Source organism: Rhamphochromis sp. 'chilingali' (genome assembly GCF_963969265.1).
Source record: "Rhamphochromis sp. 'chilingali' genome assembly, chromosome: 19".
Lineage (NCBI taxonomy): Eukaryota > Metazoa > Chordata > Actinopteri > Cichliformes > Cichlidae > Rhamphochromis > Rhamphochromis sp. 'chilingali'.
Window position 1 is genome coordinate 16,689,737 of NC_137946.1, and position 20,155 is coordinate 16,709,891.

At 38.4% G+C, this 20,155-nt stretch overlaps 2 protein-coding genes across 6 annotated transcripts in view; one reads left to right on the forward strand and one right to left on the reverse strand.

Moving 5' to 3' along the window:
- The first annotated feature begins 85 nt into the window (after positions 1 to 85).
- Positions 86 to 20,155, forward strand: part of slc7a1a (solute carrier family 7 member 1a) — a 32,204-nt gene continuing 12,134 nt past the window's right edge. For 2 of the 5 annotated variants that reach the window (XM_080866098.1, XM_080866102.1), the window contains exons 1-2: positions 86 to 347; positions 6,111 to 6,199. The gene's annotated coding sequence lies outside the window, so the exon portion shown is untranslated. Of the gene's footprint in view, positions 348 to 6,110; positions 6,200 to 9,087; positions 9,172 to 13,414; positions 13,543 to 20,155 lie in introns of those variants that run through there. The other 3 variants (XM_080866099.1, XM_080866100.1, XM_080866101.1) reach the window with 3 other exon arrangements.
- LOC308386510 (homeodomain-interacting protein kinase 1-like) lies at positions 1,460 to 18,605 on the reverse strand. The gene is made up of 10 exons (XM_080866103.1): positions 18,491 to 18,605; positions 18,230 to 18,314; positions 4,396 to 4,615; positions 4,107 to 4,298; positions 3,819 to 4,000; positions 3,535 to 3,658; positions 3,300 to 3,419; positions 3,138 to 3,224; positions 2,803 to 2,989; positions 1,460 to 2,589 (listed from the first exon to the last, which is right to left on the reverse strand). Exons 2-10 carry the CDS (start codon positions 18,304 to 18,306, stop codon positions 2,504 to 2,506), a joined length of 1,275 nt encoding a protein of 424 aa, XP_080722229.1. The 5' UTR covers positions 18,307 to 18,314; positions 18,491 to 18,605; the 3' UTR covers positions 1,460 to 2,503.

Here is a 20,155-nt window from a genome sequence, read left to right on the forward strand (position 1 = left end):
AGTTTCTACACTCTTGGCAACTCTGTTTATGTAAAATGATACTTTGTTACTGACTTCAGCCAGCTGCCACATGTGGGATTTGGTGTCATCCAGTGCGATTTCAGCCAGGAGGCGATTGCGCAATAGTAAAGAGCGGGTGGGACAAGCTGTTTTTGCCTTTCTATCCCCTCCTCTAGCTCAACTACCTAGACATAGCCACTCAAGACCTAAATATATCTTTTCTACATTTAAAGACGAGACTTTCCTGACCAGCGTCGTGTGAGACAAGAGTTTGGGGGTTCTACAGCTTCCTCTTCTCGGGCCTCCCAGGGAAACTGTAAATACCTCTCCTCCTTATGCCCGTTAAGGTAAAGTACTGCTTACAATAGCTACGTAGCGACTGCATGAAAGTGATCGGGCACTTAACACTACTGTATAGCAGGCTTGACTGCTGTCCAAGTTAGTGTTAGGGATCTTTGAGGAGACTCATTTTCCTGTGTACATTTGAGTAAAGCGAATAGGGGGTCCATGCTGTAAAACACATGCTCTTTTCACTCGGACCCCCATTTTACTGCTCGGTTGTCTGTGCTGCCGTCTTCTGCAGCGTGTCTGTGTGCAACTGTATCCTAGTTAAGGAAGCTTCTGTTAATTCTACATTAAGGGGGTACTTGTGATGCATCCTTTGAAGATGCAATCACACAAAATGAACTGCAATTCCCGGACACGTGACTCTAAGTTATCCAACGGTGGCCTGATGCGTGCAAGGATTCTTGCCATGTAAGATCTGGAGCACCGTGCAGGATTTAAAACTGCTCTAAACCCAGGACTGAGTGGGACCTGAACCTGAACTATCAATCGGTGGTCTTCCTCTTGTCCTCGATCGAGGACAGTAACAGTAGAAATTAAAATCACCGACGCCCCGATTTGACATTACTCCGATTTCCAGTTGTACAATAACCTTTTGTTTTCAGTACAGCTGTCCGGGAGTACATAGCTACTGTAAAGCTCATTTAAATTGCAATTTATAGACAAATTGCAGCAAGATTGTTGCTATCGTAAACCCCGTTTATTGACGAACTTCAGAGAGACAGCGTTTGATATTTTTGTAATTACTACAATAGTTACATTACTTATTTCCCCCAATTACTGTAGCAGGCTTTTGGCTTGAGAGTCTGGGTTGTTTCCCAGTGTCTCTCTCTCTCTCTCTCATACACACACACACACACACACACACACACACGCACACACACACTTTTATTTTGAAGTCTACACCCCCACCCCCTTTCCCTCCCCTCACTATTTTCAGCAAAATGGCACCCACTGTCTCAAGGGTATGTATTTTATGAAAGAACCTCAAACTGACCTGTGGAAAACATTACTAACCCTGTCATCATGATGCATTAGAATAATAAAAAAAAAAAATGAAGCTGGTTCTTAAATTAGAGAAATCACAAGTTTATTGTTTTAATATTGTTCCACTTATTAGAAAATACAATAAAGAATAAGTACTTCATACAACAACATGTGAGTGAAAATAAAGTAATTCATTGGAAAAACAAATTTTAAATGGTCTAAGCCCCCTGACTATTGCAATGATGGCAACAGATTGCTTTTAATTATGACTTCTTCTTATAAGAGATTGGTACATATAACCTATCAGGTCTATTTTTCATGCTTTTTTTTTTATTTCTTTTTTTTTTGGTTTACTCCTGAGCAGAAATGTCTGTCTCCAGCATTTGTGCTCAGCCAGTGTCCCGTTGATCAGTCTCAATAGGGAAGATGTGATTAAAAGTGTGGATGCTGCAATCTCAAGAGTTCCATCTGGCACTCCTATGCAACCTCTCAACATAGTCTTCCCCATTGTTCATCTTTCTCTACATAATTTGCTTAGGGATTAATACAGTATTCTGATTCTTACTTTGTGGTGAGCTATAATTGTCCTACATCCAACAATGGAACCCTTTTTAAATCACAATGATCTTTCAGATTGGTCAGAGACTCTTACTCACATTGTCTAATCAGTCATTAAATTTTTTTTAAGACTCTGGTTTGATTTGGTGAGTCTTGCTAAGGACTTCACTGTGGTCCTAGACTTTGTGCAGGGGTGCAGTGTTTGGCTGGAGGGTGAGGACGGCATTGCTAAGCAGAATGGGTGGTCCTAGAGTAAAGACAGTGGAGTTTAGCTGCAAGGCCAGAAGGATATTGCTGCAAGGATGGGTAGTCCTGCAGTAAAGGCAGTGATACCGCACCTGGGTGCCGTGCTGAGCTAGGGAGCAAAGTGTTTATTGTTGGGGAGGGTGTGTGGTCGTAAAGTAGAGCCAGTGGCGCACAGTTGGAGAGCGAGGATGATCGTGCTGGTGAGGACAGATGGTCCTGAAGCAACAGCAGTGGTGTAACACGGGAAGGCAAGGATGATTTTGCTGAGCAAGGTGGGTTGTTCTGGAATAAGGGCTGTAGCGCATAGATGGAGGGCGAGGATGATTTTGCAGAGGAGGACAGGTGGTCCTAGAGTGAGAATGGCGCCTCACTTGGATGCTGTGCTCAGCTCGAGGGCAAGGTTGGTTTTGCTGGGTAGCATGGCTGGTCCTGGAGGATGGTTGCTGCAGAGACCTGCACACAGGTACCACCAGTCGTTACTGACAGATGCTCATCTTCTGAAAGCAAGAGTTAACACTGCAAAACAATCAAGCCATGTACCAAATTATTGACTCACTCATCTGAATACAACATTTTCCACATAAAGCGAGATACAGAACATATGCTCACAGTGGAAATGTGTTGTATGTGGAGAACCAGTGTTTCAAAAGAGAAGTAATATCTTACTCGAAGCTGTAGGGGTACAGCGCGATATGTGGCGCAGTGTTGTGAAGTCGTGCTGCAGCACCTGACTGGGCGTCATCCGTCTTTCAGGATCAAGCTGAAGCATTCCTTTAAGCAGCTCGATAAACACCAGCAGATCACAGATTTCTGCGGATTTACTGGTATAATTTTGATGACGTGTGAACCAGAGCTGAAACATCAAAGAAAGAAAAGGCCCCTAAAAACTCTGAATTTTAAGTTGTTTCTTTTTGGGAGTTTTGTTTAAATATTTATTCTATAAATAAAATCTATATTTAGTTTTAAACATACAAAATAGAACAGTCAAGAAGTACACCTACATTTTTAAGGTCATCAAGAGAGGTCAACTTCATCATCCTTTTCTCAGTGAACTTAATCCCTGTCTCACTGACAAACTGCTCAGGTGTCTGAAAAGACAGGAAACTCATCAACACTGATAAATTGTAAATTTGTAAAGTAAAAAATTGTAAAGTACTAAGAACCTTGAGTTTCCACGTGCTGGTGGTGAAATACAACTGCGTGTCGAAATAAAAGGCAGTCTTGAGCCCACTGTCGAGGATCTTGCCTGGAGGCTGGCCCTGAGTCTCCACTATGTACCTCATCTGGAAATACAGACCAATTGGTCAAATTCAGAGTCCAACAACTTTAACATAATGTGTTGTAATCCTTTAAATAAAGCTTTAAGTTCTTCAAAGGAGAAGCGCTAGTTATACTTACCACCTCATATTCATTCTCACCAGGGTAGAGCATGGAGCCAAGGTACAGATTAGCAGCAATGCAGCCCAGAGACCATACATCTATGGCCTCTGTAAATGGAGCCCCGAGAATAATCTCTGGGGACCTGATTTAGGACAAACAGGAAAAACAGCAACTGTCAATTATTAACAACAAAAGTGACAACTGGATTAGTTATACAGCCAAGAAGCCCATCACAGAAACAGCAGGGGAGTATCCAGTATTGACCTTTAAGAGAAAAAGCCACTTTGGTTACAGCTACTAACCGGTATGAACGGGACTGAATGCAAGAGCCCATCGAGGCAGCGGAGGTTTCACATGCCAAGCTAAAGTCAATCACTTTGACCCTATAAGGTTGTTTCTGATGGTTGACAAGCATCACATTTTCCAGCTTGAGGTCTGCATGTATCAAACGTACAGACTTCAAATGATCCAGTGCTTTCGCAATCTAAAAAAAAACCCCCAAAAAAACAAAAAACCACACACCTTTGTATTAATGTAATCAGCATCCATCTGAAAAACTTTATTTATGTAGAGAATACAGTTAAACACACCTGCTGGGTGATGGCTCTAACTGAGTTTAGAGCGAGTGGTCGGAATTGTCTTTCCTTCATGAATTCATAAAGGTTCTTGTCCAAAAGCTCGAATTCGAGACATAATTTTTGCCCATCGGTAAGAACGTTGTAAAACTGAACCAAGTTATACCTTTCAGATTTGTACAACTTTAACTTCAGCAGGGCAGCCACCTGGCAACATATGAGTTTTAGCTTCAAGTAAATATTTTAGAGGAATTTCTTCAAATACAATTGTTGGATTAACTGCATCAAGCCAAGTCTTTCCTACCTCCAAGTTTGCCAGTCCATTTCTGAAGCAATCAGTCTTAACTATTTTGATGGCTACGCTCTTCATGTCATTGAGCCTAATGAATTTTCCAACCGTGCCATAGGCTCCTTCTCCCAGGGTAGTTATCATCTGGTACCGTGAAGCTCCAGTTAAGTGCCAGCCTATGGGAAGTAATCGGTTGATCTGGGCAATTTTATGGGCATCTCTGGCATCATAACACCTAAAAAGAAAAAAACGTTATAAAGGAAAAAAAATCCTAAAAAACGAACAAACAAAAATTTAAAAAGTAATTTAAAACTTCATTTCTTACAATGTAGACAAATTTTCATAATAACAGCAGGTGATATTAGAGGAAAAAGTGAAACAAAGCATTGTGATTGTAAACCGATCATCTGCTGTCATGAGCTAGTTAACCAGAAAGCAAACTAAATACTTGGCAAGTTAATGTCCTTGATTTATCTCAGTAGTTTCACCTTAAAAATTACTTTGATGAATATCGAGTGAACAAGTTCTGCATACTAAAGTGCTTGGAGTTTTTTAGTACTGAAATGGAAAGGTTTGGTGAAGCTGTTTTTTTAGGTCACAAGTCAGGGGTCTGACTGGACTTCAATAAATAAGTCTTACAGTTAACGTTATTTTGACCTGTCACAAATATTGATTTGGTGATGTCTAAAGGTTCATTCTTGGAGAGTACAAAACTTCAAACATTAGCCATTTCAAATGAGAGAAGACAGTTTTTACCTATAAAACAAATTAGAGCCACAGAGCCGAGCTCATTTGGCCCAGGTGAAACTCATGCACCTAATTACCCTCCAGTTATCTCCTGCAGAATAAAGCATGGCACAAAATCCAAAAGATAGAGATCTAGTATCCATGCAACATCACAAACCACACCTTCAAAGTGTAGGGGCTCTGAAAGCGAGTCTCATACGAGATACATTTCAATCCAGCATTATGTTTCATTTTATGTTCTTATTAAAAACCTTATTAATATTATAACAGGTGCATTAAGTACTGACAGCCAAATAATTTTAAGAGCTGATTTGCACATGTAAAGTTACATTAAGGGTTGCCTTACATTAAGGGTGCAGACGCATTATAAGCCTGCATGTGGCCTGCATGCACTAGGTCAGGGGTGTCGAACTGCAGTCCTCAAGTCATTCTTTGTTGACAATAAACTTATTTGAATATTTATTAGGACTGCCACTAATGATTATTTTTATTATAGATTAATCCACTTATTTTTTTTCCATTGATTGAATGTTTTGCACAAGCCATAATCCAAAGTTGTAAAGGCCTTAGCAACTTTAGCTGACCAACATTTCCTTGATTGCCCTATTAGATTTATTACCTTATTAGATTCACAAGAACAACCAAGAAACTTGCTAACACTTAAAACACAAGCCCATAGGAGCAGTAGACAATGCATCTTTTGGAGAAATTGCAATGGGATGTTGCTACTTCCAGAGTTGGTCTGTGGCTTAGTGCTAAGAAGCCAGACAGAAAATGGGAGGGAGAGAAGTTTGTTCTTATATCATAAAATGTTAAAAACAATTAAATTTTGTTTTTAAAATCTGGAACATTCAAGTATGCTAAAGTGTACTTAGTATATCATTTAGGCAGACTTTAAGATTAAAGCCTACTGGTTACACTGTAACTAACACTATGATATTTTAAATGGAGGTTTGTTAAAGTTGCTGCTTGTGTGATTATAGATGCAGTGAGAGTCATGTTTCCCTTGCCGCCATATGTCATGACATCTTAAAACCTTCAACCTGAAAGTAGACAGAGGACGTTCAAGAAGGTGAGCTGCTGTTCTTGTTGTTATTCTACTGCTGCTTCACATAAAGAAAATACATTTTATTAGTGGACTCAATGATACTTTATGGTCAGACCTTGTCTTTGTTAGACACGGGAAGCCAAACTAGATTAATCAATAAAGTACATCTAGCAACAGTCCAAAACGGTGGCGTTAGACGCTGCTCAACTGCAGGATGAGATCCTCTCTTTTTTCAGTGACCAAGCTAGCAAACCAACTTGTAAGTCAAACATTAGCTGGGAGGGCCTGAAGTAGCTGGGGAACAGTGACCACACTGAACCTAGGTATTTAATGAATGCAAAGTTTCATCAGTAAAAGCAAACATGCTATAAGGAATATCTAACTTTTATTGGGGTGGCTGCCGCTCAGGAGAAGCAGTTCATCCTCTAATGGGAATATTGGTGGTCCGATTCTTGGCTGCTCCAGTCTGCACGCCAAAGCGTTTTAGGTAGAACGCAGTTAAGCTTATATAAGAAACAGTCCATTTACCATTTATAGAGCTATCTACACTTTGGTCAGATACATTTTTAGAAATTTCTGTTTAATTCTGGAAGGATGACAGATTTTAATATTGATAAGATGAGTCACTACTAACGAATCCAAAATAGATCCGGTCCAGATGGGGCTGATTATTTGATCCTTATCTGTTCTGCGTCCATCCTGATGTGCAGGTGGACTGTGATCTGGACCTGGTTTGCAGATCCACTACAGAGCCTATGATATCTCTAGGTTGGATCTGAGCCAGGGTCATTTTGCTATTTAAAAGTAGCCTAAACCCAGGATTGAGAAGGTCTTGAACCCGAATGTGTCGTGTGGCCTTGGTGGAGTTTCGGCAATCTAAATTAGAGTGAAAGCAGAAAGTGGCCACTAACATCTGACTGCAAACCATAAGTAGGAGTAAAGTAAAGGTGTTGTGCAGTAAGTACCATAATGGAAAACATAACACATCTTCAAACTGATTCAGATCCTGCTTTGGTTAGTATGAAGGTGTTAAGAGTTAAATACTTGTCTCCTAATTGGATACTGACTTGTCAAGTCGACATTTTATTCTTTTTTCTGCAAAAAACAAAACAAAACTCAAATAAAGTAGAATATCTATTGTTTTGCTATTACCACAATGAGTTTTTTGTATTTATGCTTATATTCTTGAGAAAAATAGAGAGGCTCATTATACAGTAACATATAATCGACAAGAGTTCATGTTATAAAGGCATTTAAAGAAAGAGTAATCTGACCTTTCAGATCTAGACCATTGCAGCTCAGACCAGCTCGAGTCAGTCTAACTTTAGCACCCCTGAATGTGGGTCACTAGTGGTGAAGTTGCTGACTGTGTTAGTCTATCTGCAACCCCTACACACTTAAATAAGTGTGTGTGTGTGTGTGTGTGTGTGTGTGTGTGTGTGTGTGTGTGTGTGTGTGTGTGTGTGTGTGTGTGTGTGTGTGTGTGTGTGTGTGTGTAAGCTTTCCAGGATCACTGAGATTATGGAGGCTTCCGCACCATGAAGGGCTTATTCATATTTCCTCATTACTGTGTCTCTACCTGATTTGTGGCTTCTATTTATACCCATCACAGTTATGAGTAACACACTCAGACATTGTGTGTTCCTGCTTTTGGAATTGATTTGTTGCTGAAATAGGAATGCTAAGAATAAGATTCCAGGTAGAAGGTTTGTATTGAGTGGGTAGGGATTTATGAAACCTGTAACTTTTCGTTCTTCGTAATAACCAGAATACTTTTTATGCTTTAACTCTGAATATTTTAGAGTTCCACTTTTTCCTGGAGTAATCTACAGAGTAATAATCTGCTATGAGTGGAATTAAGTTCATTGTAAAATGTTGATGAAAGAGATCTTTTGGTCAATGTAACATAACCTAACAGTTAAACATATGCTCTTGAAGTTCTCGACGATATGTTACTGCATATGATCTTGGTGGTGAGTTCACTCACTTTACATTGTGTCAAGTGTATTTCTTTCTTGGCATATATTTATATTTGTCACAGTCTCTGCTGCGCTCTTGGCCAGGTTTATATATAAAAATCAATATATATCACAAGTATACACAAATATAGTACTTTGAAATATAAAGTTACATTTTTGCTTATTAGGTCAAAAGTGCAGTCGTGCTTTTCTGGGTTTTTTTTTCATCTTTGGCAACAAAAACTCTGCAACTATAAGTTGACTAGCCAATCACAATGAAATAAGTCACGCTTTACACTGAAACAGTATCACTTTCAGAGTTCTGTAGCTTTTTATTGACCACCACCAGTCATAAAAGTGATTCCAGAGATGTCAATAAATACAGCCTTCTTTTTATTTCCTTTTAATTTTGTGCAAAAACAGCATGAACTATTCCTGACCTGACCTAAAAAACATTAGTATTTTTTACCTGCGTCAGGAAAGAGGAGAAAGAGTAGAAGTATTATTAGTTATTACCAGCCAGCCTGGCATGTTGCCAGCCTCTTTTTTTCTTTCTCGCAAGTATAGTTTCACTTTAGTTTGACTTTAAAACAATATGTCCACCAAAACAACCTGTTTAAGGAGTTACTACCTGATGCCCAGGTGCTGCCCATTTCCTTCTTTTACTTATTAACAGTTGACTTGCTTCTGATATTTTTCCAACTTGTTTGAACATAAAATCATTCAGCTGCTACTGAAAAACCACAATTCCCACACCCTAATTTTCCAGGAGTAAGTCATTTCAATTCACTTAATATCTCTGATGTTGCTTTGTCAATTTCTATTACTTATAATAGCAATAACATTCTGAATTTTTAATGCAGGATAAGAACTTTAGAGTTTATCATAATGCAGAGACCTACTCGTCTCTGCATTATGAGTACTTACTTTGATATTGTATGTGCCCTCTGTTAGGAAAGTATGGGGAGTAGGACTGTTAAGAAAATGGGGGAACTGTCATGATCCCTGCATTTTGGACCCCACGTTTGACATTGTGAGGTAATGTTTCCTTTGTATTTTTAAAAGGACAAAATATTTCAAAAGAAAAGTTTTGTTTCTTTTGTAATATTGCTTCCCTTGTGGCCTCAGATATATTTAGTTCATCATTTTCAACTAAGTATTGGTCCCTTTATAGTTAATATATAGTGTACTATTTGTTGAATGGCTGCTTTCATTTAATTCCCTGTGTTTACAAGTTTAAAAGCTTTGTCTATTTTCTGTGGCTCTTTTCGATTATCTTCTTAAGACTTATTGTATTCCTCTGAGTCTTTGGTTCGTCTTAGTTGTAGTTACTGTTTACACTGGGTTAGTACCCTGTTGTGTTCCTTGGTGTACTGATCTGCATTGCCCTGCATCTTTATGCGTTCCTCTGTCTTGTCTTTCTCTCCACCCTTATGCCAAGTTAACCTTTGCTTCCATTCAGTTGTGTCTTTCTGTTTTATTTTCTGTTGTTCTCTGTGTCTTCTGTTTTGTTTACTTCACCAGCCTGATAATGTCTATAGTAACAACATTTTTATACCTTTTACTTTTTACATTAAAGCAGATTTTTTTGTTTGAGTCATTCCTGTTTCCTGAGTCCTGCATTTGGGTCCGCCCTCTCACATGGTAAAATCCATGCTGGCTATTTTTCATCTTCTTTTCTTTTTCTTTCTTTTTTTTTTTACAAGTGTTTAGATTAACTTCAAGTTTGACTGACTTACATAACATTCTGTTGCTTTTGGCTTAAATTGATCTGAAAAACTAATATACTAGAAATTTGATTTGACTCAAATAAGAGGCCTAGATTTTTGGTAATGCTGACAAGTGTTGTGGAAACATTTTATGTCTTTATGAAACATTTGGATCTGACACAGTGGCTAACTGTTACTGATACTGTATTACTCATCTTGTTCTTTGTTTGTCCATAGAGGTGGTGCCACCTATCAATACACATTGTTCAGTTACAACTGACAAGGTTTACGGGTTCAAGGTGACCCTGTGGGGCATACCACCTCTATCTTGGTTAGCCAATAAGAAACACAACATGTTACCGTGTGGAAATGAAGATGATACCAAGATATTGCTGCAAATATAAGTAATCAGATAACACAGGTAAAATAAAATCAACACATAATTTTCAGAACTTCTCTGAGTTGCTTTGTCACAGTGTGGCCGGGTACTTATTCTAGCTCTTAAAACATTCATGTGTGATGTATGCATAACTACAACTTGAATCACAACTATAGTCTGTTGTAGTACCTGCTCATCCCTAAGGTTACATTCTTGCCCTCATCTCAGCCCAGAGGCCCTAGATGTAGAGGACAAATTTATATCAAACCACAAGCTCGATGTTTTTAATGGATCTCTTTTGTTCACACTTTTAAAATTTCACCCTCACCTTTTAACCTCCCTCAGTAATCATTGTGTGTCGCTAAACTGAAATGGAGAAAGCATAACACCAACTCCTGCTAATTAGTTCATTTAGTTCAGGAATGGAGAAAGTTGAAAGGCAAATGAACACTAATTAAAAATGAGACAGCCTTCTCTACTTTATATGAATTTATAAAATAAACTACCAAAAAGCAGTTAAAGCTGCAAGATAAATAAGTATAATTCTTTTATATCATGTCATTTGTTCTCCAAGGAAGAAGTTTAAACCAGAAAATGACTGGTGCAGGGACTTGCACCGATATATTTCTACTTTAAGGAAATATAACACTGGGTACAAAACGTTAATCATTATCCTGCGGTCAGAATAGTTTCTCAGCTTAAGTTTTGCTTGTGCTATAGATATGTCAACCCAGTTTTTAAAGAGATACTATCTGCTGTTGCTCATTTATTTCTTTTACTTATTAACAGTTGGTTTGCTACTTGGTATTTTTTGCAGCTGGTAGTAAACTGAAAAATCATTCAGTTGTTACTGAGAACGCTTTTTGTGCGCTTTTAAAGCATTAGATTTAAAGTTAAAATAATATTGTTGTAAATCCATCCATACTGACATGAGGTTTTGTGTTTTTACTTTGCTGTTCATTCACCTCAAAACGACGCCTCTGTTATACCACATGCTGACAATATTTCAAATGCACAGCCTAATAATGCATAGACATTCATGTTTGTGTTATTGACACAAACATGAATGATCAGCATCGTTTATTGACCTGACTAACCTTTTTCATGTTTGTTTCATTTCATTTCCACTTTATTTGTCAGGGGCCATGTACAAACAAAAGAAAAACTTTAATCTCCTAAGAGAAAAGGTTGTACCAGATTTAGCTACTAGCTTTACTATCTGCAGCCTGTGGGCAGCACAAATAGAAGAACTTTGAATAATATCTTTGGCTTAATAAACCAAGTCTCTTGGTTTTTTTTAGCAGGATGCTTCAGCCCTGTGCACATCACAATTCATCCTGCTGCTTCTATTGGCAGTCACATCATTAATACACACTCGCAGCTGGCAGCCGTAAATGCACATGCCATAGCATTGCTTCCATAATAAGCAGACAACCAGAAGAGGATGGATGAAGGAGATGGATAGATGAATGTGTGGCCTCTTTTACATGTTTTCTAGCAAAGTCTAACTTGCCTATCTTTAGGCTAATGTCTAATTATGACCTTCTCCCTTGCCCACACAGGTCTTTCAACTTTTAGCATATCAGAAATTCCAGTGAACAGCTGCCAAATACAAGTCCAACTATTTCCTTATTATTGCAATGAAATATCGAGAGAATAAGCCTCACACAGCCAACCACTAATCAGTCAATTACCTTTGATCCTCTGGAAACAGCAAATCATCCATAAAATGGCTATAATTTACTCGTTATATGTTTTTTTAAAATGTATGTTACTTATCTTTTTGACTTGGAAGTTAACTGGAGCAGTTGTGCCCTCCAAAATTGCAGACTACCAATTTCCAGACACGTGAATTTCTGGTTATTGATTTCAACAGTTCTCAGGTGTGTGACTTAATCATCTAGTGTAGTTTAAGCCAGAAGGTTATAGCATCATAGTAATGGCTGATAGTAATGAGCAGGCGGGGCTGCGTGTTTGCACCTCTATCTCCTCCTCCATCTCCATGCGTTAAATAGAGTAACCCCGAAACTCCTCACTGCATCCAAAGATCAAACTTTCACCATTGTGGGAGACTGTGTTGTGGGGTTCTACAGCTTCATCTTATTAGGCTTTGCAGGGAAGCATCCAATACCTTAGATACATTTTGCCCAGCTGCTGCATTAAGGTAAAATACTACTGTTGTAATGTTATCATTTCTGTGTCACAAATGCAGGAAAGTGATCAAGTACTACCGAACTGATAACTTAGTAGTACTGTACCCCAGCTTGGAATGATTTTCTGGGGGAGAAATGTGTTTTCCTACATAAAATTAGGAGCACCCAGTGGTCTCTCTACAACCATTTAGAATTTCCTTTTTCCTGCACTTGTATCCTACTGAAAGAAGTTTGTTTTAATGCAACACTACAATAATGAGCTACTTAAAGCACATGGTCAGTAGCCAAAACTATTAAAAATGAATAATAAATCCTGGAAACTGCTAGATCTGAATCTATCGGAGCTGCAATTGAACTTATCCAACAATGGCCTGTAATGTATGTAGGGAAAAGGGTGGCTGTAAGACTTGAAGTACTGTTTTGTAGTGTAAAACCACAGGTGGTGGTGAAAGCAAAGGCACTGCAATGAGAATGAGAAAAATACCTCATCCTAAGGTGTTAAATCCCATCCCATTTAAGTCAATATGAAAACTTTCTGAAACTTTAAGGCTGTCATGTCAACAAGGAAATCCAATCTCTCACATGCACAGTACTGTTTGCTATTACTGCAGTGAGTTCGTTTTATATTTACACTTGTTTCCTCTAGAAAAGGGCATATGTTCATTATCTAGATAGCTTCAGCTCAGACCAGCATGAGCTCACATTTTCCCTAAACAATGTGTAGCTTCTGTTTATACCATCACAGTTAAGATGAAGCAAGTTGCAACTGGATTTTGACTTTGACTTATCAAAGCAGTGTGAAAAATATAAGCAAGTCCAGCTTTAGTAAATATGTGTATAAATGGTTATTAAGATATCGAGTACCACCAGAGGCGGGCGATGGTGATACCGATAATGACGTATCACAATAATGGAAAAACAGAACACACACACACATATATAAATAAATAAATACATACATTTATTATATGCCTGTGTGCGCATGTGCATGTTTGAGTTTGTGTGTCTGTGTGGGTGTGTAGGTCATTCACTGTCCCTTAGGTGGTGGCATGTTGACATATATCAGGCAGCCAGTCATGCCCTGTGTCCTTCTCCTGGGAATATACTTTTATTTTGAAATGTTGCTTAGCTCGTGGAAATTTGGAATTACAGAAGTGAAGTGGTTTAAGTAAGTGTTCCTTACTTCATTGAATGACTTCCAATCTAGGAGGAAATGTGTCTTTGTTTCAAACTGACCAGTCAAACACTGATCGCATGTTCTGTGTCCTTGCGTTAAGAGCTGTCTCTACTTTCTATCTCTGACTGTTTTTCTTACATACATTTATTTGCATTTTGTTATAATTAGCTGGCTGGTGTTTGGAAAGCAGTGTTTTTGTGAGATCAGTCAGGCTCATTCTTTGGGTTTAGAGGGCTTTAGAATGAAGTGTGTCTTAGGAGCTGGACTTATGGTGATCAAAAATGTTTTACTTTATTTAATTCAGTCTAATTATCAGTGGGTGTCTTCCTAATTCTGCTGGACAGGCATCACTTAGTGCTTTTCTGTGTATGCATAAAATGTATCTGTAGAATTCTGCATTTAGTGATTATGTTGGGTGTTTATTTGAACAGATTATAGCTCTGATGGCTGAGTGAACCCTGTACTTCAAACGGTACAGTGCACACCATAACATTATCAAATGTTTCAAGGCAGATTTTCATTGGAATTTGCTCTAATTTAAATGAGAGCTTTCTCTTTTTGCTTTATTCCCTCTCTCACACACACACAGCTAACCAAGTCTTCACTCTAAAGTTTCTTGTGCTATCTAGAGAGACTATAAAAACAAAAACTATATTGTTTTTAATAAAATTAGATGTGGAAAAGATGACTTTAACTTTAACTTTTCTACTTTGACTCTATTTTTAAACTGAGGTTCTTATGTTGTTGTAGCCAGCTGTGAGGTCCGTTTTAAAATGCGGACAGTGACCAGTTCAATCGTTCACAGTTAGCCGTCTGTTTTTTTATATTGTCTTTATTTTAGTATAACTAGTTTAGCTTAGTATACAGATACAGCCACTCAATATTGCTGCTTTCAGTCCGATGATTTTCTCAGTATTATTTTTATAAAGGTCTTTGCCTTATAATTGTTTTGTACCTTAGGGTGGAATGTTTCTTCAAGTTCTGTTTTAACCTTGCAACCATCCAAATCCAAGTGTATTCCACCTGTGTTAACTTGATAGGTGTGTGTAGGTGTGTAACTCTTATCAGCTGTTTAGGCTGTTTATGAGGGCTGGGCTGGGTCTTTGAAAATGTGAGCAAACAAACAAAGCAACCTCATGGTGCCTTCCTGAAAGCGGGGCATTAGAAGACTGGCAAAAAATGGAGTCTATACTACTATGTGAATTCCATATATTTAAGATTTTCCCACTTGATAGTGAGCTTTTGTTCTTTCTGTTGAAACCTTCAATTTGTTTCAAGGAGAGCAGCACATGCTCTCACAGTTACCACAAGAGTAAAAAAAACCTGACTTTCTGATGTCGGGGGTTTCATGAACGCTGCGCTGAAAACTGTTTCTGTGACTGACCTTCTCTGACCTTAATACACTAAACAGGCATGTTCTGGTTTGTCAGATCATTGCAAGTTGAAATGACTTCTGCATCGTTTTGGGTTACACTCTGGTATAAATCTACCATGATGTTACAAAGTTTGCAAATGTATTAACAACAGTAACGAACTCTGGACTGCATACTTTTAAAACGGGATTTTTACAGTAATGTAAGTAATCTAAAAATCGTTTTTGATTAATTTTATTGAAGGACAAAACACATAATTGGCATTGAATAAGAAGGCTTCACAGACAGGCAGAGCTGGGGGGAGGGTGGGGTGCTGCTTGTCTGTTTCACATCATTAAGTGGTGACGATATGCAAATGAAGCACGGCAGCTTAACAACAAGCACTAAAATGAGAAAAGCAAAAATCCCTCCCTATAGTTCGGGAAAATACAAAGAAGGTGACTGTTTTTATAACAGTGTTCTATAAATACTTTCTATCAATGATTCCTGGAACACCGTTTACAAGTTTTAAAATCACAACCAGCACTGACAGGATATTTGCGTGGGGTTTGGAAGTTGCTGCCCTTCTGTGGGGGTTCAGAGAGCTGTTTGATGAATCACCTAATGTGTGACAAAGGAATCTGCTGTGATGCTAATGTCGGTCTGCCCTCTGCCTACCTGTCTGTAAAAGTTGTTAAAATTACCGCAGTGATTTATCAGAAATGTGCAGAGTGTGGAAGGAGAATTAAAAGAAAAACAGGTGGTTAACAGCGAGCAATTTACTGCATTTAAAAATGATGCAATGGCCTGCATTTGTATAGCGCTTTTCTAGTCCATAGGACCCCAAAGCGCTTTACACTACATTCAGTCATTCACCCATTCACACACAGGCAATGGCAAGCTACATTGTAGCCACAGCTGCCCTGGGGCGCACTGACAGAGGCGAGGCTGCCGGACACAGGCGCCACCAGGCCCTCTGACCACCACCAGTAGGCAAACATGGGGTTAGTATCTTGCCCAAGGATATTTGACATGCAGCCAGGATGCAGCCTGGGATCGAACCACCGACCTTCTGATTAGTGGCTGACCTGCTCTGCCACCTGAGCTACAGCAATCCATATATTATAAGACTACATAACTAGCTAATATATGTAATTATTATTGTACCACATCTAAAATACGCTCTTCTCTGACAGGGCCAACCAGTAATCAGTTTGCATTTATATTTTGCATTGATACATGTGTAGAAAGCTGGAAGTGAATCAACTTCCATTAGTGCCCCCTGGTGGATGTACAAGACATTACCACTGGTTTTCATAAATGCTGCTTGGGACAGGTCATGGTCCTGTCAGGAATGAGGCGGGCATTTGAAGTGGCTGTATCTGTTACTAATACCACATCCAACTTTCATTTGTAGCTTTTATCTTAATTTCTTCTCCTACAATAATTTAATTATTTCCACGTGTTAGGTATTGTGTTGTTTGTTGTACCCTCTGTTTGTTAGGAGGTTCTCAAATATATTTTACCTTCACGATCTGTACCGAAATAACTTGTAAAATGAATAAAACCTCTTAAATTAACTCAATCTTAAATAGGTACTTATTTTGTTAAATCTAACTGAAAGTTAACAGGTTACATTTTTTCAAGAAAGGATTTCTTTGACATTACTTCTGTTGTTGCAGGACAGGTTAAATATTTTCTCTGTGGGATACTGGTAAAACAGTACTGAGTATTTTCCTGGGTATCTGAGATATGCATCAACAAGTTCACTTCTGAATGATTAAAAAAAAACACACACACACACTCATAAACAAAAGGAAGGTTTTGGAGTGGTCTAGTCAAATTCTTACATCACAATGAGATGCTATGGTGAGACCTTAAACAGGCTGTTTATACAGGAAAAGCCTCCATCATAGCTAACTCAAAATCAATTCTGCAAAGACGAGTGGCCGAAATTCCTCGACAGTGAAGTTATTATTATTTCACGTTAGAGCAGTTGATAGTTGATTGCAATTCCTGTTGCCAAGTGTGGAGCAACCAGTTAGTTTTTTACAATTACTGTTTTACAGGAAGCAAATTCTGGATATTTTTGGCTCTTAATAAATTAAATAATCTTTTAAAAACTGCAATTTGCATTTATTTTGGGGTTTTTTTTGTCATATAATAATAAAATTTGTTTGATGGTCTGAGAAATCAGAAAAGGGCCAATACTTTGTCATAGCACTGTCCATGTGTACACACATACAAAGGTACCCTGTACTTGTACAAAGTGATCTCAAACCTTTCTTTTTTGCATTGAATCATCAAAAAAGGATTAAAAAAAAAAAAAAACCTTCACCACCTTGCACTACATTTAACAAACTTAAACATTAAAAAAAAAAATATTTAAAAAACCTGTCTTTTTTGTACCTGATGTGCTTGTGACAAAAAAGCGCATCAGGTACCACTAAGAATGTTCATTTATTCACCATTATTGTTTAAGGGAGCCACATATTTCTATTCTTTAGTAATACTAGGATTTTGATGATGGAGCCGAACTTAAAATCTGGAGCTTCAGCAGGAGGGAGAGACAACCCCGATCGTGGTTCTTCACGCAGCCTGTTTTACATGCAGCCAAATCCACTTGTTCAGCGAGCTGATTGGTTATCAGACTTTTAGACAGAATAGACAGAATGTCTACAGAAATTTTGACACCTGGAAAAGCTATATTTTCCCCGCTGTGCGCGCACACAGAGACATTTTCAAGTTACTTCCCTCGATCAGCCCTATTATATATAATTATCGAAATGTTTGTCTAAAATGCACTCGTTAATGTTACTTTGTAATGGTGCTAGATTAATGTCCGAATATAACATCCAAAAACCTGACGTTAATACTGCCCACAGCCTCACACAGCCTGGTGCGCATTTACGCACATGGCCTAAAACCCCTGTCTTAATTGAACTGCGGATAACTCGAGATGTGACGTTAAATAATTTTTTTCTGTCTTTCCACACATACAGGCCAGCTGGTAGACACTGACTTCAGGTTTAAATAGTGAAATAGTATTTTTTTTAAACAAACTTTTCCTCCTCCTTGTATATAAATGATTCTATTAACAGCTATCACAAAAAACTTCCTCCAGCCATGTGCGCATTTTTGCGATTGCAGCAAACGGAATGCCGATGCGGCAACATACCGGGTCAGACATCGTGTTAACAATGAACTATTAAAATGTCAATAGAGAAGAGAGGCGAGCATCAGGGAAGCTGAAGGAACTGCCCGTGAGATGCTTTTTTAACGGAGGAGACAAACAGAGGAGGGAGGGAGAGAGATGGCACGCTTACCTTCTTGAAGAAGGTTGTTGCCCGTTGTTGGCAGGTGGTGGTCCAGGGAAACCCCGCTCAGTTGGCAGCTCAGCCATTGCCTTTACTGTAGAGTAAATTTAGAGTAAATTATTTGATCCTCTTCAGTACACTGAAACATACACACTTGTCATGGAGTTTGCAACAGCTAGTTGATAACTCCAGTGGTATGGAAAAAAGTAGGTTCTTAAATTTGCTCTCAAAAACTTACTGAAGCTACAGATGTCAGTTTAGAAAATTTACCTTGTTTGTCTCCAGTCCTCCCAAACACTTCTTCCAGAGCTGCCTTTCTAGTTCTAATCAAACCTGCCGCTTTAGCAGATTCAGCTGATGGAGAAAGGCGTGCAGGAAGCCGAGATTTCAGAAGAGGGACCCTGTCTTTTACGCAGCTCCATGCGCCGCCCCTGTCTACGTTTGTGCGAAATAAAGCTTCTTCATTGGCGCAACTGTGCACAATTAGCATACATGTCAATAAATGAAGGCTGATATTGTTTCATGCAAACATTTGCATGGTTAAAATACAGTCAAACAACTAGTTGTAGCTAGTTTTATACATGTAGTTAGCAGCCTGTGCGCTTAAGATGTTATCGCTAACGGCTATGGAAAACAACAGCAGACCTGCTGCAGTCTAACCTTTGCAAAGCTAATGCTACTAAATTTAATACCAACACAGTCCCATAGTTAATGCTACGCTTTTTTTCCTCTACCACCTTTGTGTTAGCCCTCATCAAGCTGACAGCATTAACTTTATCCAGCATTGCTAGCGTTAGCTATTTCCACAGTGACATGCTACGTTCAGACAGAAATGTCTTTATTTTATCAAATAAAAGTTTCAAATTCATTAACAGAAGCCAGCACAGGAAACATTAGGCCTGTTGTTAATTCTTACCCACACTTATAGTTAGCTAGTAGTTTTAAAACAGAATAGCACAAAGTGTCCAATTTCGACCTTTGTAATATTTAAATCTAGTCTGGAATGTCTGGTCCCATATCTACACTTACATTTCTTCCTCCAATGAAATGAAGAAAACAGGAAAACAGATGACTAAATCAATAATCCATCCTCTTCCATGCTAATGCCCTTCACACTGGACTGAATGGATTCAGCACCTGTGCTCAGCCATTCACTGTACTGTACAGATGAATAGAAGCTGTCATTGTCAAAAATAAACCTATTTAGTTAAATCCTGTATTATTATCATCATCATCATCATCATCATCATCATCATCATCATCATTATTATTATTATTATTATTATTATTATTATTATTATTATTATTATTATTGACCTGAAAAAGTGTGTCACTGATACAGTTTTTTTCTGTCTGTTTTTGTTACTTTGTTTAAAGGTGACTTGTGATTTAATTATCTCAGTTTACTTGGACTTCTTTATGGTAAAGCCAGTATGACTAAATTCAGCCACCAGTCTTCCTCAAAGTTGTGAGAGAGGTGTTGATTTTTATAAAAAGTGTGTTAAGTGTCCTTTGTTTCTCTTGGCAGTTTCTCTGCTTTTGGACTCTTTAGCTTGTCGTGCTTTTTAATATATCGATTTGCCGAAACAAAACCAAAAAACACAGCACATCATTTTCTGCACTTTTCTCTGTTACTCTGTCAATGGGTGTCAGGGTACTCATTCTAGCTGTTTAAACATTCACACGTGTTGTCCGTGTTGTCCTGACCTGATCAAAGTCTAGAGAACTTAGATGTAGAGGATAAATTTCCATCAGACCACAAAGCTTTTTATTAAACTTCAGCCCATCTTTGTCTCTACCACTGACTTTACTGCAAATAAATTCAGTGATGCTCTTGTCAGTAAGTCTTTTCCTCTTACAACAGCCCTGCCGAATCCCAGTGAACTCCCAACCTCTTTCATTAATCATTGTCATGTAGCTGAACTGAAATGCAAT